We start from the raw sequence: 15,500 nt of genomic DNA, 5'->3' as shown, positions 1-15,500 counted from the left end.
CAAGTGTAGGCCAACTCAAGATTTAATGGCAAATTGCATTTGACATGGTCTTCAAATTCATCTCTCAGATACAAAGCAAAAGATGAGAAAATTAGATCCTATAAGCCTTCTTTTTTAAATGACACAAATTTATAATTGGTAATGAGGTTAACGCGGCTGTAAATTACAGAGGTCTGCTGAGGTGAAAGTGTGGTTTCTATTAAAAAGGTAGATTAAGCACATAAAGACATACACACGTTCGCATGCGTTTCGGCACAATTAAAAGCACCGTGCTAACGACGTGGGGCTAAGAAAGTCAATCAAGCAGAGAGCTTCTGAAGAAGATCAGTCAGTAATTAAGGCAATTTCAGCTCCGCCCTCAAGAGGATCTCAATGAATCAGCGTAGTTTGCGCTAGCTCAGGCAAAGGCTGTTAGCACGTAATGCCCATCACCGATCCATCGGATGGATGGAGGGCCGGCTAACCTGCATGTATGGACGCGTTAAGCTAATAAAAGTCAGTGATTTTAATATGCACTCATATTTCTCATCAAATTCTTCCAAGATGAAATTACCTTTGGTAGTCTATGCTATCCACATTCATTTTATAGCTCTACACTCAATTATTTAGGCTAGATGTTTCTTCTAGAACTCCTATGAGCAATAAAAACAAACATAAACGAGAGGTTCCCACTTACATGAAACATAAATGAGAACTCCATTAAGTCTTCTCAGTTATGAAAGAGCAACATTTATGTGTCTCATGTGCTTAATCCACCACCAATACATCTGACAGATGAAAGGACAGCTGACATGCATTTTAAGACACGTTAAGCTGCAAAGAACTAGATTTGCATTTTCCTTGAGGACATTTTTTTCACTTGCACAGCAACAATCAAAAGTGCTAATGCTTGAAGTAAGTTTAGGTTTAGGCTTTGGTTCTGTGCAAATAAAAGGCCATAACTAAGGTTGTCAAACCAACGCTATCTCACGACCAATTCGTACGAATTCGTACGAGTGATTAAAAGGTGGCTAATTCGTACTAATTCATACGACCTCACTCGTACGAATTTGTACGATTTGTCTAAACCCACGTGATGGGGGCGGGGTCAGGGGTAGGTCATTCGTACGAATTCATACAAATTTGGTAACTCGTAAAATATGTACTAATTAGCAAAAATCGAACGAATTTGTACGAGTGAGGTCGTATTAATTAGTACGAATTAGCCACCTCGTAAAATTCGTACGAATTGCCGTGAGATCGGGCTGGTCAAACGTACCAGTCCAGCACTACTGGTACCAGTCAGTCCTAAAAAAGCGCGTAGTCGATCACAATCCTATCTGTTGAGCGCATGAACGCAATGGCCTACCATATTTAAATGTGTAATTGAATCTGAAACTGTGATGATTGACAGTAATGACCAACGGACGAGACAAAACAACATTTATAATTTCAATTAATTCAACAGTTTTTGCTCTTTTGGTACCGAGAAATTTTACTGGTATTGGTACCGACAACTGAAATTTTGGTACCGTGACAACCCTAGCCACACTCCATGTTTTGTGTTCTGTCAAGCATATACGAAAATCAACATATCAACATTTAAAGGAAACTATGTGGTTAAAAATATGTGACAAAGAAAACACCACCATCCCAATTCAATATGCATATAGATATACGAAAAAGACCCAAACATCAGTTGTCATTCACATTTTAAAGATATCAATTGTGGTGCTGGTGAATGTTAGGTACAGTGCCACACGCTGCATGTCTCAGTTTTGGGAACACTGGTATAAGTGTCTTTTAAAAACGAGTCATTTGTAGATTTGTATTGTGTATTTGTATTTGTATTATTGTATTTTTATCTTATCTTATTTTGTATGGTTAGACCATGAGTCTGAATAAAAGGATACTACTACTACTACTACTACTACTACTAATAAGGACTTTAATATTAATGTTTTACTACATTTTAAGTAAAACTTCAATATAGTGACGCAAACACTGTGTCCTAACCAACCATTTCTGTAAACGTATATCCCATCAGGTTAGAATACAATGAAAGCTGAAACCTATAAAACTAATTTTAACATAAAGCGATAGTTCACCCAAAAATTTTCATTCTGTCATTCATTACTGACCCTCATAACCCTAACCCTAACCCAGAAGACTTGGATTAAACTGCTCGATTCATGTGGATTTATTTTACTATCTCTTTATGAACGTTTTGAAGTGCTTTCAGATTTCATTAAAAAATATCTTCATTTGTGTTTTGAAGATGAATTAAGTCTTATGGGTTTGGAACGACATGAGAGTGAGTAATTAATGACAGAATGAAAATTTTTGGGTGAACTATCCCTTTAAAACAAATCCTAACCAAAATGTTTGAGGTACATCAATGCAGCACAGTAGAGAGATGGCTGTCGCTCTTTGCTTAAAGGATTGATAGAGATGAAGGCGTTGAAAGTTTTAAGAGGGTGGAAAAACCCTTTGAATGAGCCCAGGGTCACAGAAAAGGCTGATCTCAGAGCCCACACACACAAAAAAAACCTTCTCTTTAACCATCATTTTATCAAGCACAGTTTTGGGTGATAAGAAGGCATGGCTGGCCTCCAGGAGTCCTCCGACCTTCACTAACGGCACCGTATGACCACATCGGTGCTGAGCGGCAGGAGAGGACAACAAGGGAGAGAAAAAAGAGGGAGGCGGGAGTCAGAGACTGGGAGACTGAGAGACTGAGATCTCTTTCACGCCGTGAGACAAACACATAAATCGGGAGACGGACGGAGACACAGAACAGATTTTCCATCTGTTATGCGGCAACATCTGATTCCCCATTTACGACTGCAGCATATTTTCAAGTCCAGCGAGCAAGATTGCAGCTATCAAACAATTTTCGGGTTTTGTATGCTCTGGAACTCACTCATTTCCAGTATATAATCTACATTACAAAAGAGACCGCGGAAATGGCTTCTAGATTGTGGGGCCACAATAAAGTGTAAACCGTGTGAGGCGGAGGTAAATTGAGGACAGACGGGGAAACTTTTTTTATCAACACACTCCGAGAAAAACGCTCTCCTGTGCACTTCAGACACTCATAAACAATGGAAGAAAAAGGGGACAGAGGGTCTTATAGGCGACCAATCACTAAAGCTACCAGAACAAAGGCTTGAGACAGAGCTCTGAATGCACACTGGGAGAAAAAAAAAAGGAGGGGTGCGGGGAAAGGGCACTCATTCAAAGGCTAGCAATTTTAGTCCCTTGCATGCTCAATGTGGGTGTGGGTGAGAGTCAGAAAGAAAGACAGAGAAAGGTTTCTTGTGAAGGTGTTAGTTTCATTCTACGCTCTATTTTGGACAATGCAGACACTGAGGTCTTTTGTTCTTGGAAACCTGTTGCCATAGATAGAAGCATATTGTTCGGCAGGAAGAAAAAAAGAATACAGGGAAATTATCACGCCTTTGTGAGGGAGTTGCTCTTTGCCGCCGCTTTGACATTTGTTGCTTCTGACAGTAATAGAAGACCAAAGGGAACCAATAAGAAAAGTATCTACTTCCATTTGTCGTGCTTCCCTGATCCCAAACTGAATTAAACACTCGCCAATAATGTTTTAAACTCTCCTCAAAGACTCTAAAACAAGATGGATGCCATCAGATCCCCAATGAAAAGGGGTCTCCATGACAACTGCGAGGAACCTTAACCTCACCCCTGAAGATCCCCTCTGAGAACTAATACACAAACCTTTGACATGTACCAACAAGATTAATGGGCAACCAGAAGTCTTGCGCTCATCCTGAGGTGTAAAGCGCCTTATCCCACGAAGAAATTAATAGAGGCGAACCCCAGAGTGTACCCACGTAAGATGAGCGGCACTGAAATCTTGGCATGACTAATTGTGGTGCCAAGATTCATCCATCCAAAACTCATTTATCCAACGGCCAAGATGCTCGTCTTATTTCTTGTGAAATATGTGCACAGGGAACACTTCATTTACAGTCATCCGTTTGCCAGCATCTCGAGTCTCCTAGCCCTACCCATGTACCTGAAAAGTCAAGTGCACACTAGAAGACTGAAGCTAATATTGTATGGGACTAGTATGCGATAAAATACTCTGGATTATAGTCAACTAAGTGCATTTACACTGGTTTGAAACCTGCCCGACCAGTTGACAGGTGTGCACATTGTCCCAACAAGTGGGTGAGCAGCAATGAGACGCAGCCAATGAAACAGCGAGAATGCAAACATGCATGCAAAAGTCATCCATATTTTTGGATTTAAGTGCTATTCATACCAAGGACAATAACTTTAGCGTTTTAATAATCATTCTAATTCAAAGAGAATAGTGACATTCACGCCCCAGCTTTAACAATAACATCACAGGAATCACTTTCAGAACTTTTTTTTTTCAGCTGATGAACAATAAAAACATTGACAGCCAATTAGAATGCATGAGCATTTAAAGTGGCAGACAACAAAACTGCAAAATGCGCTTATAATCAGAATGTTATCGTCTGTTGGTGTGGACATGTCATCATTATGGTTATTGTTAAAGGCTTTTATTCTTTAATTTTCCTTTATCTTTCTTATTTTATTTGTGCAAATCTTTTAAAAAACGACATCTTGTAGTTGACGCACCTGCATTTAGTTGCGCAAAGTGCACACTACATTGACAAAAACAAGAAACTTGAGTCTTTAAATATGTGCAGAGCTTCAGTCCTGCAGTGTAGCCTCGGCTTAGACAGAACCGCAGACATGTCTCTCCTTATCAGAGGAAACCAGCCCCTCTGAGACACCATCAAATCACTGTGATGTTTAAACCACCAGGGAAGAAATGTCTAGGACCATCACCACTAGCAAGACTAGTGAGGCAAACAAGGGGAACAGTAACTTAAAATGCAATTTTATAGCAGTGGTATCTCAAAATAGCAGAAGACTTACATAAAATTCAGACATTATTGCATTTTATAAGGTTACAGTCAGCAACATAGACTTGTCATAACCTCTATGTGTTAACAACTAAACCATGTTGCATTCCTTGCCTCCAATATACATTATAATACATATAACAAAAGATGTATAGATGTAAAAGTTTCAAACTGTAAAGCAGTGTAATTACACCTGCTGTCTTCCAGCCTTAGAAGAAAAAACTGATCACGACAGGCCACACCTTGCGTAACATGGAGTACGAGACAAGGGATATGGGTTACGGTCAGTGGCTCTTGTTAAGTTGACCAGGATAACCCAGATAAGCAGGTAAGCCGTAGAAATCAGCGCGCGCAAGCGAAACACATGCGTGCAACTTGCGTATCAATACACTTGGGACGGGCGACTTCATGAGGTAAACATTATGCAAATTACCTCTAGGTAGGTACAGTTTCAAAATAACAAGAGACCGGTTGAGCAGTAAAAAAAAAAAAAAAAAGATTAACCCACAAGTTACAGAGTCACATTACCTTGGCTGGACAGAAGGCACGCGCCAAGAATCAGGCAACAGTTTATCATCGTAAAGTCGCTCATTCCGCTCTTGTCCGCGGGAGGTTAAACAAATCCTGAAAACTTTAGCATAAAATCTCTTTCACTTAGCGAAGCGAACCGGAGGCGGTGTGTTGAGGCTCGTCAGGTCGGAATCTCAGTCTTACAGTCCGCTCCAACTGCTAGTAAAGCCCGGAGTGTGTGCAGGTATGTTATTGTGCTCGTGATGGTGCCGTTGAGTCCTTCTGCCTGACGAGACTAGCTCACTTGTTCTGTTCGGTCGCGAGCGCGAGAGCGCTACAGATGGAAGTGGTCGTGATGTCATCGTCGCGTCACGTCATAGTGGGAACGGAAGGGCATTGAAGTTTAGAACTTGTGGATTGGGTTCCAGAGACACCATTAAAGCGTATAATTCAGATATTCTGGTTCTCCGCTTCAAAGTAACCTACTGTTTTGTTTGAGATTGTAATCAGAATGCGAAATTAAATGGGGATTTTAATGGTCAAAAATCCCCCTGTGGTAATTCCTCTGGTTTTTACCTAACATGTGACGTTGTATATTTACAACATTCTATAGCACTGTTTTGATTCGAAATAGTAAATCGAATTAGATATTAAAGTTTGTGACAGTAAACAACAGTAAACAACAGTCTAACAAAGAACTATCGATTATGTAAAAATATAGCCTATGCTAACAAGAGAGTTTCCTGACATCATTGTATCAGTTGAAGATTTGTTTCAGTTCATATTAAATGACAAATAAACGACACGCTGCTTTATGTTCTTCAAAATATGCCCTCGTAAACGGTGAATTATGAAAATAAATGATTCTGAAATTCAATTTCCATGGGGCGACTATTAAATTCCATAATAAAAAAGTTAATTTCCCACACTGGCAAAATTGTCAGACAATATAAATCAGACGACTTGGCTGTTTTTGCATGTTCTAGGCCTAGTAGTCGAATCTGAACTTGTAAGTTAAAATATTTTAACTCATATTGGCGGACTTTCTTCATACTTACACGGACGCCCATAACTACCGTTGAATGACTGTCAAAACAATGCGATTTATTCAAATAAGGAGGAATGAAGGACAGGATTGATGAATTCAGTGATCTTCTCCTCTGGGAATGGCCTGCATACTAATCAGTGACCTCGCTCTGCCATCTATTGACTGGTCTGTGAAATTACGCGCTCACATTCATTAGCATGCAGAGCTCGGAAGATTTCTGTCAAATGAAATACAGCGTCCCCTCGATTATGCATAAACGGTTGCTTGCGTATCCGTTTATAGTTTTAACTAGAAGTTCGACAAGGCAAACTTTGATGTTAGCTGACAAAGTCTTGCCTGGCAGCTTGAAAAACTTAAAAAGCTGCGAAGTTTAAAGGTTGCATGGGCCGCGTGTGCACTTTAAATACTTGAAATACCTCCAAGAAAAGATTGAAAGGCACCTTTTTTCTTTTCTTTTCTGTTTACTGTTGAAACGTACTCATTTCAGAGACCATTTGATTGGACAAAAATCTGTGCAGTGCAGTATGACTTAGGTCCAAATGCACATATAGGCCTATCTGCTAGCTAGTCATATTGTGTTAACAGCTAGGAGTGTATTAGCATATGGATGACCGACCTCATGGCTAATAGACATAGACTAAAAAAGCCACACATTTTCACTGAAAAAGATGGCCTCTTGCAGGTGTTTAATTAGAGTAGGAACTATTGCTGGATTCGAGACTACTAAGAAATCGCCCATCTTCTACTTGAAAATAACCACTGGATCTGGACTTCAGTGGGTATGTTTACATGCACTAATTTCCATCAATTGGAATGAATCCAATCCAATTTCACAATCTGAAAGTTCTGTTTAACCCATTGTAATCCGATATACATTTACATGTGCATTAGTCTTCTGTATAGGTATTCTGAACAATTATCCAGCGTATGTGCAGTGCTGTAAAAAATGATATGATCAATAAGTCATGACAACAACATATGTTTTTACATTGCTTTAACTCATCAAAATAAGTTAAGCATTTTAACTTTTTTTTAATAAGTTATACAAGATTCAACTAATTTACATCAGTTTAATGCAATTTAAGTTGATTGAACCTAAAAATTTAAGGCAGCAACTTTTTTTTATGGTCATGCTCGGAACCAGGGAACGCCACTGAGATAATGTCACCAGAGCTACCGCAAGCATAATTGCTGTTTTTGGCTTAACGTCATAGAATGTATTTAGTAAATATTGACCACTGACCAGTTCATACGACTTGAGACATAATAAACACATTCGTAAGACATAAGTATGCAAACACATCACAACACTGCGCATGTTCACAAGGTATTTTTGAATACGATTGAGAAAATCGTTGGATTCATGCCTTAACATGATTTTTTTCCCCTGTTGATCAGATTATTTCAGGTCTACACCATCCCTTTCAATCCAATTGAAATTTCATTCAGATCAAGCTCAATCGAATTTGATTGAGGTGTTTACATGATGGCTTTTCAGTCAGATTGAGCCATCAATCCATTTATAAACAGATCATTTGGGTGCATGTAAGCATAGTGTGACGCATCTTTTCCAAGATGGTGGTGACTAAAGTAACATCCCGTTAGTTATTTTTAAGTGTTGATGGGGAAATTCCAACAGTATTCCGGTAAGTGACATTTTGAATGTAATAATATTTGTTAATTGTGATTTATTGAAGCAGCCCTAAATGACATTGTATCCTTTTGACATCTATATTCATTGTGGGGTCAAAGGCAATTCTGCATGCTCAAAGTCTAGTGCAACCACACACACTAAAAGTAAAGGTTCTTTATTGGCATTCGATGATTCCATGAAGAACCATTGGTATGGTATGGTATGGTATGGTAATTTAGCACAATTAAATACAATTTACATTGTCCAATGTGCTTTACAATATTAATAAAAATCATAAAAACAAACAACAATACAACAACACAAGTATACATTTAGTACTATAGGATAAGTGCTTCACCCATTTAAAATGATGATGAGATAGAATGGAATAATGTTTTAGCATGTGTTAAATGCCTTATCCAACAAAAATGTTTTTAACTTGGATTTAAAAACAAATAATGAAGAGGCCACTCTAATTGAAATGGGCAAGTCATTCCATAATCTGGGGCCAACTACAGAGAAAGCACTAGACTTGAGTTTTGACTTAGGGATAGATAATAGTCTCTGATTTGATGACCGTTGTGATCTAGTCGGATGATGCTTAGTTAGTAGAGCAGATAAGTAGGGTGAAGCCAGACTATTTAGAGATTTGTACACAAAAAGTAAAAGTTTAAACTCCACTCTATAACGCACTGGCAGCCAGTGTAAAGAACGTAAAATTGGCGTGATATGATTCCGTTTTTTTGCACCCGTCAGAAGTCTAGCTTCCGCATTTTGTACTAATTGCAATCGTGACATTCCTGAATGGCTAGTCCCAACATAAAGAGAGTTGCAATAATCCAGTCCTGAATTTATTTGCCTCTCAAATTTCAAAGATTCATCAAATACTACACCCAGATTTCTCACCCACGGCTTCACAGGCAGACAGAGCACCAAAATTTACTTAAAGGTGGGGTATGTGCTTCTCTTTTTTGTACATTTTTTCAAAATAACTTGAAATCCTATTCCTAACCCACTTACACCCACTGAGTTAGAAGCACTGAAATGAAAATTAAGCAATTTAATCATCTGTGGAACGGGCAGGACTCGAAAACTCCAGCCAATCATTTCCAAGACCACCAGAATCATTGGATAGTAAGTCCGTCAATCAAACGGTTGTACCACACCCCCCTCCCCCCAGCGCGCGTGACCCCCGTCGTGCGCATACTCAAAGTTTGTGACGCATGCGCATCTCGTCAGTAAAGCCGGTTCCATGATTAGTAGTAAATCGTCATTACAATCTCTCGCGCATCTGAGTTTTCGCTCGTGCATGATTGCGCGTCCATGTTTTTCGAATGGGTGGAGTCAGAGCCGGCGTTGGAGGAAAGAAGGTAGGACCATTTGAATTGTATATTTTCAAAATCTGCCGGTCGTTTTCCAAATCACATACCCCACCTTTAAGGAATGGTGGAGGTCGGAGTCTGAGGGTCTAATTAAAATAATTTCTGTTTTGCTCTCATTAAAATTCAGAAAGTTTGAAGACAACCAGATCTTTACTTCGGTCAAACAGGCCATAAGAGTTTCCAGACTATCTGATGAGTGTTTTAAGGGGAGATAAATTTGAGTGTCATCCACGTAAAAATGGAATGACCGCCCATGTTTTCTAATAATAGAACCTAGTGGAATCATGTATAAAGAAAAAAGAATGGGTGCCAAAATAGACCCTTGAGGAACCCCACACAATAGCACAGCCTTACTAGAGGAATATTCTCCAATCTTCACTGAGAAGCTTCTGTTAGTAAAATAAGATATAAACCAGTCCAATGCACTGCCAGTAATGCCTGCGCACTGTTCCAGTCGGGCAATAAGTACAGAGTGATCTACTGTGTCGAATGCAGCAGTTAAATCTAAAAGCACTAGAGCCGTATAGTCGCCAGAATCACAGGTTATTAGTACATCATTAAAAACCTTCAACAATGTAGTCTCTGTCGAATTATGTTTTCTAAACCCAGATTGAAGAGTTTCAAAAATCGCATTATCAGTCAGGAAGCTTTGTAATTGTTGTAGGACTATTTTCTCTAAAATTTTAGTCATAAATGAAAAATTGGAGATTGGTCTAAAATTGGCTAACACTGTGGGGTCCAAGTTCTGTTTTTTAAGAAAGGGATCCATTAGCATGGATCTTTACCATTCGACAAAAGATTCTTTGTAGTGTAAAAAAGTTCTTTATATTTTCAAAATGTTCTTCACACTAATAAAAAAATTGCTCTTTTCAGAACTGTTCACTGAAAGGTTCTTCTGTGGCATCGCTGCTAAAACCCCCTTTTTTAAACTTTAATTTTAAGAGCTTAGGCTGCCAAAGGGGCATTCAGAGGTTTTCAAGAAACCTGACAAAGCTGTGTTAAAATGGGCCATTGAACAACATCAAATTAAAATTTCTTATAAATAGGTAGATAATTACGGTAGGGCTACATATGTCAGTTCCACGTCCTAATACAAATAATCATTTCCTTCTGGAAATTACCACTATTAAAATCCTCGGGTACACCATTAGCAGCTTTTCTAGGAGTGTCCATTTACTGAGAGTGCCTTAAGGTCAAATGTAAATGCTGGTATATCAAGAGTCCTGTGAACTAAGAGTGACATATAGTCAGTGGGAGTGGGCTATAAATTCATCTTCAATCTATGACCTTCATATGCACCTTTTAACCACCCCACAGAACATTCAGTAAGATTCCTGATTATATTGTTACCTAACAGCACTCACCCCCTCTCACACAGATGCATCCTTAATATAGCTGAGTCATGGTCAGACGGCATACAGGAAAAAGAGCAATTGAATCCTATTAGAATCTGTCTATATTCCCCCACTTGGTACTGGGTGTTCAATTGCGCTTGACGATGTGTATCTCATCTCGGCCAAAAAATAGCTTGAATTGCCGCTCACCGGGCCAAACGCTTCTAACAACCACTGACAGTTTGGCACTAATGATACGTTTTCAAGCATTCAATGTCATTGTCTCCAACACACTGTCCTAACCGGAGGTCCAATAGGATGGCAAAATGTCCAAATCTGACAACCCTTTTAAAAAATGGCCTTAAACCTCCTTCACACTCGCATACTTTGCCCTCCATCCGAGCTTTCTGAAAGATTGTCCCTTAGCTCGGCCCAGCAGGCTCAGATTGATTAAGCTTGGTGGCTGCTTTAATGTGATCATGTATCAGTTCCCTGTCGACACCTTTACCGGCATAACTCTCCCTCTCAGACAGACTGATTAATACACTGAAGTGTCCATCCCCCTTCCTTACTGTTGCCTTATTTTTCTATTCTCCTCAGGTCTCGATCCTGTTACCTTCTGCCCCTCATTATTACAGTATATCTTAAAGCTCCATTAAACTGGCCCAGCTAAGTGTTGCTCTGCTAATGACGCACCAAAGGGCTGCTGATAATACGCTATGATTAAACACATTAAAGGGCCGAGCAGGCTACCACCCCACAGCAGGGTTCTTGTACGTTCTGCGTACACACTCACTAAAATGTCTCAGTTCATTTGCCTCAAATGTCTAATTTCTCAGGTCTTCTTAAAGGCATAGTTCACCCCAAAATGCTCATTTCAAGCTTCGAAAAGGCCCTGTATACACCTGGTATGGGTTTTGGTCGATCACAAGTAGACGAGGGAGACACATACCCGTTTACACCTGGTGTTTAATCTGTCTCTTTTGTCCACTTTCAACCACTGTCCTGATTTCTTCGAGGGGATATGGGCGGGTAAATGTTTGGGATTTTTCAGATCTTTCATAGGCGAAATAAGCTCCCGCAATTTACATATGAACGCGACTGGAGACATCGGAAAAATACACTGAGCAGTAGCTTTCGTTTCTGCTCTGACAGCCACAAGACCACGCCAAACTCTGTGAGTGTGTGTTACAAATCAGGAATGGTGAGAGAACATTGTGCTTTGTACATTTTTCATCTTCAAACCAAACTGGGGCCTCCAGCCGACAAAGTTTAAATCCTGTCAGGCTAGCGTAATATTTACTCATTAAGTCAGTAGGCGGAGAGTAGGCGTTGTTTGTGGCTGTTCGATCGCATTCGACCACATGAGCGTTTACACTACTAAAGCAACTAACACTAATGTGTTTTCGACTCTCTGGAAGTTTTTGAAAGTGGACAAACTCAAAACGTTTTAGACCCCGTTTACACCTGTATTTAGCATCGTCCACTTGTGATCCGACCGAGCAAAACGCATCTTAATACCAGGTGTAAACAGGGCCATATAGAAGTGGTTCATGAGTCATGTCAGTCACTGAAAATCTTCTTGAAAATCTTCATGAGAGAAAAAGAGATGTATGATTCGTGAACGAATCGTTCATTTGAGTTCATTCAGTTCTCAAAACCCTATCGTTCTGATTGGTTCAGTCACAAATTGCACTGATTTAGTTCTTGAGTTCAATTCGCTGACTCATTGATCCAGTCTCGACATAAATTTCAGTCTATTTCTCACTCAAATACATTGAATAAAGTGGAATAGTGCACTATGGGCCACTTCTAATATGATTTTTATTGCTTTTTGTGTCCAAACCTTCAGTCCCCCAAAGAAACTCATACAGGTTTGGAATGACAAGTAAATGACCCAATTTTAGGGTGAACTATTCCTTTAAGACTTCTTTCATTACATTCCTTTTTAGTGCTCTTTCTCTCCATTTATGCTTATTCACCTCTTGATTACTGTGATATCAGGCACTTTGTTTCGCTCCCGGTTTGTGGTTCTTTTCATTAGATCTTTTATGCTTCACTGCGGATTTGTTTAAAATGTGAGTTTTAAGCTACGCGTGTGTAGGAGAAGGAAGCGTGGAAAAAATAGCAAGACAGGCATACAGAAATCTTGTCTAAAATACTAATAATGTCTCAATTTAGCTCAAGATTTCAAAGGATCTGCTTGCGGTGTGAAAATGGGAAAAAAAGATGTCGCATATGTGCTTCTCACACATTTCAATGAATTCTGCCCATTCACATCTTTTCACGATGCATCTGTTTGCTCTGTTCTTGTGTGTGTGTTGAATTGTGTGGCCTTCTTCTCAAGCCAGAATGTACTCAGACACGCACACAATGACTGGCTCACTGTGATCGGCTCACATCCTCTCAACACCCCTCCATATATAGAAAATCCTCCGCCTGGGGGACACAAACAACATTTGGAAAAAAAAAGGATTAAAAGAGCGATAGAGTGAGAAAAAATAGCTGGAGTCGAATGTGTGAAGCAGGAAAGTTGGTATGTTGTTTTTCACTTCCACTGGGACTGTTCTCTCTCATTTTATATATTTATACACTGTTATATATTATGTAATTGAAGTGAATAATATTTCATCTGTTCTGGATATTGAGAAAGTTATGTTAAAAAGAGTGTAAAATAACATTATACCTTCAAACACGCACTAGACTGACGTGTCTGACCGCTTGCTCGCGTCTCGCATATTTTGCAGCATCTAGTGCATGTCGAGGCATTCTAAAAATGGGGCACTCAAGTTAAAACAAGTTCAGCTTTTAGAGTGCTCAGCTGTTTTAAAGGTTTGTCTCCTACAATATACGTATGTAGGCTACATGCATCAAAGGTAAAAAAACTTTGTTACATATAATGTGCATTGCACATCACATAATTTATAAAAGAGTCGGTTCGACTTGAAAAACGGTTCGTTTGAAGATTCAGGCTCTCTAAACCCCTCCTTTCTGCAAGCCTACTCTGCTCTGATTGGTCAGATGGCCCAGTCTGTTGTGATTGGTCTACCGCTTACAGCGCTTCAGAAACAAAACGCTTATTACCAGATTTGAATTTCAGCTCCAGATCTTCCTCAGCGCTTGCTATACTGACACGAACAGTAACGACACGATAATTTTTTTCCTTATCAATTCCAGCACGAGTCCTTTTGAAGTGCATGCAAAGTGGATTTGCTTTCTCAGCGCAGAAAACATGACATGAACCAAACTTTCCAGTCTTAGCAACAACTTTAAGGGTGGGTCAAAGTAGACATTGTTCACAAGCAGCCAATGAAGACCATAGATGCAAATCTGTTAAATTGTTATAGGTATGTAACAGGAAGTGAGACTGGAATTGCTGACAACTGACTACAAATGTTTTAAGCTATATTTCACACTGCATGAAAGGTAATTTAAAAAAAAAAATGCATTTCTAGACCTTGCGGTTTCTCTCTCTCTCGCTTCACTGACCTGCACCTCGTGTTTTTACCCAGAAAAATGTGTTTTTCAATTCCTTTGTGCTATTTTTTCATTGATTTTCTATGTAAAAGCGCTAGACTGATGTGTTTGGTCTCGCTTATGAATCGGTGCACTAAAAACACGGCTCTCAAGTTAAAAGAAGTTCAACTTTTTTTAAAAACACGTCTTGAGACCTTGCATTTTTCCCTCATTCCACTGCCCGTGTCTCGTGTTTTTCTGTGTTAGCGGACCCTTAGAAAAAAATAGGTTCAGTGGGTTTTTATATTACACCCTATATGGTTTTTGACTCAATTTAAAAGAACCCATTATGTCAAAAAGGTTCTATATAAAGAGAAATGTCTGAAATTATTGCATAATACTTTCATATTTAAGGGGTTATTTAATTTTTCTAGTGATAAAACATGTTTACGATCCGATCTGATAGATTTTATTAAAATTAGAATGCATTAATTAAAACTATATATATAATATAACCCCTTGGGAAAACTTTAAAGGTTCTATATTTGAAGCGCGTGACAGAAGCCTTTAAGGTTATAGAACATTTCCTTCTTGTAGATTGTTTTTGAAAGATCATGAGAATAAAATGTTCAAGTTTCTCCTGTATTGCATCAGATTATAAAACTCATCTCAGATCTAATTAGAAACCATTTTTATGAGTGAATTCTAACAATAAAGAGATGGACGAAGCTGTCAGAAGGCAACCATCTCTGCAGGACTCCATCCATCAGGTCTGTATGCTACAGTAGAGATATACAAAAGCCACTTGAGCATTGAGAGCAAGTCAAATGAAGCTTACACAGACTGTACAGAAGACAATAAACCCTGGAGTGCACACAACCTGAGAAAAGATGGAAAAATACTGTAAGCATCACAACAACCAAAGACTGGTGTCAGATTGCAACAAAGTTCGATTGGAAAGGGAGAGAAGATTGCATTTATAGATTCACATCCATAATTTCTGACAAAGCTCAAGAAGGCGTGCATGGATAAACAGGAGGAGTTTCACAAATTGAAAGATTATTCAGAAACCGAGCCAAAAGGACTTGAAGATGTAATCACTGCTGCCCTACACAGTTCTGAATGCTAATGTAATGAGATTTCGGTTTTAAATTTAAAATATTCAAAAAACGCCTTTCACAAAGTCAGAATGAGACATTGTGTGATGGGGAAAAAAAATCAATTGGAATTATT

At 39.1% G+C, this 15,500-nt stretch overlaps 1 protein-coding gene across 2 annotated transcripts in view; it reads right to left on the bottom strand.

The window, feature by feature from the left end:
- Nucleotides 1–5,816, bottom strand: part of pvrl2l (PVR cell adhesion molecule related 2 like) — a 209,117-nt gene extending 203,301 nt beyond the window's left edge. Inside the window, exon 1 of one of the 2 annotated variants that reach the window (XM_056268403.1) lies at nt 5,433–5,816. In XM_056268403.1, the coding sequence (XP_056124378.1) occupies nt 5,433–5,496 (64 nt within the window). In that variant the 5' untranslated portion in view covers nt 5,497–5,816. The remainder of the gene's footprint in view (nt 1–5,432) is intronic. The other variant, XM_056268404.1, reaches the window with a different exon arrangement.
- Between the last annotated feature and the right edge of the window lie 9,684 nt (nt 5,817–15,500).

The sequence above is a fragment of the Rhinichthys klamathensis genome, unplaced genomic scaffold (assembly GCF_029890125.1).
Source record: "Rhinichthys klamathensis goyatoka isolate OS25496 unplaced genomic scaffold, OSU_Roscu_1.1 h1tg000271l_1, whole genome shotgun sequence".
NCBI classification, from domain to species: domain Eukaryota; kingdom Metazoa; phylum Chordata; class Actinopteri; order Cypriniformes; family Leuciscidae; genus Rhinichthys; species Rhinichthys klamathensis.
The sequence above is the reverse complement of the archived record's forward strand: the minus strand, read 5'-3'. Positions and strand labels throughout refer to the sequence as shown.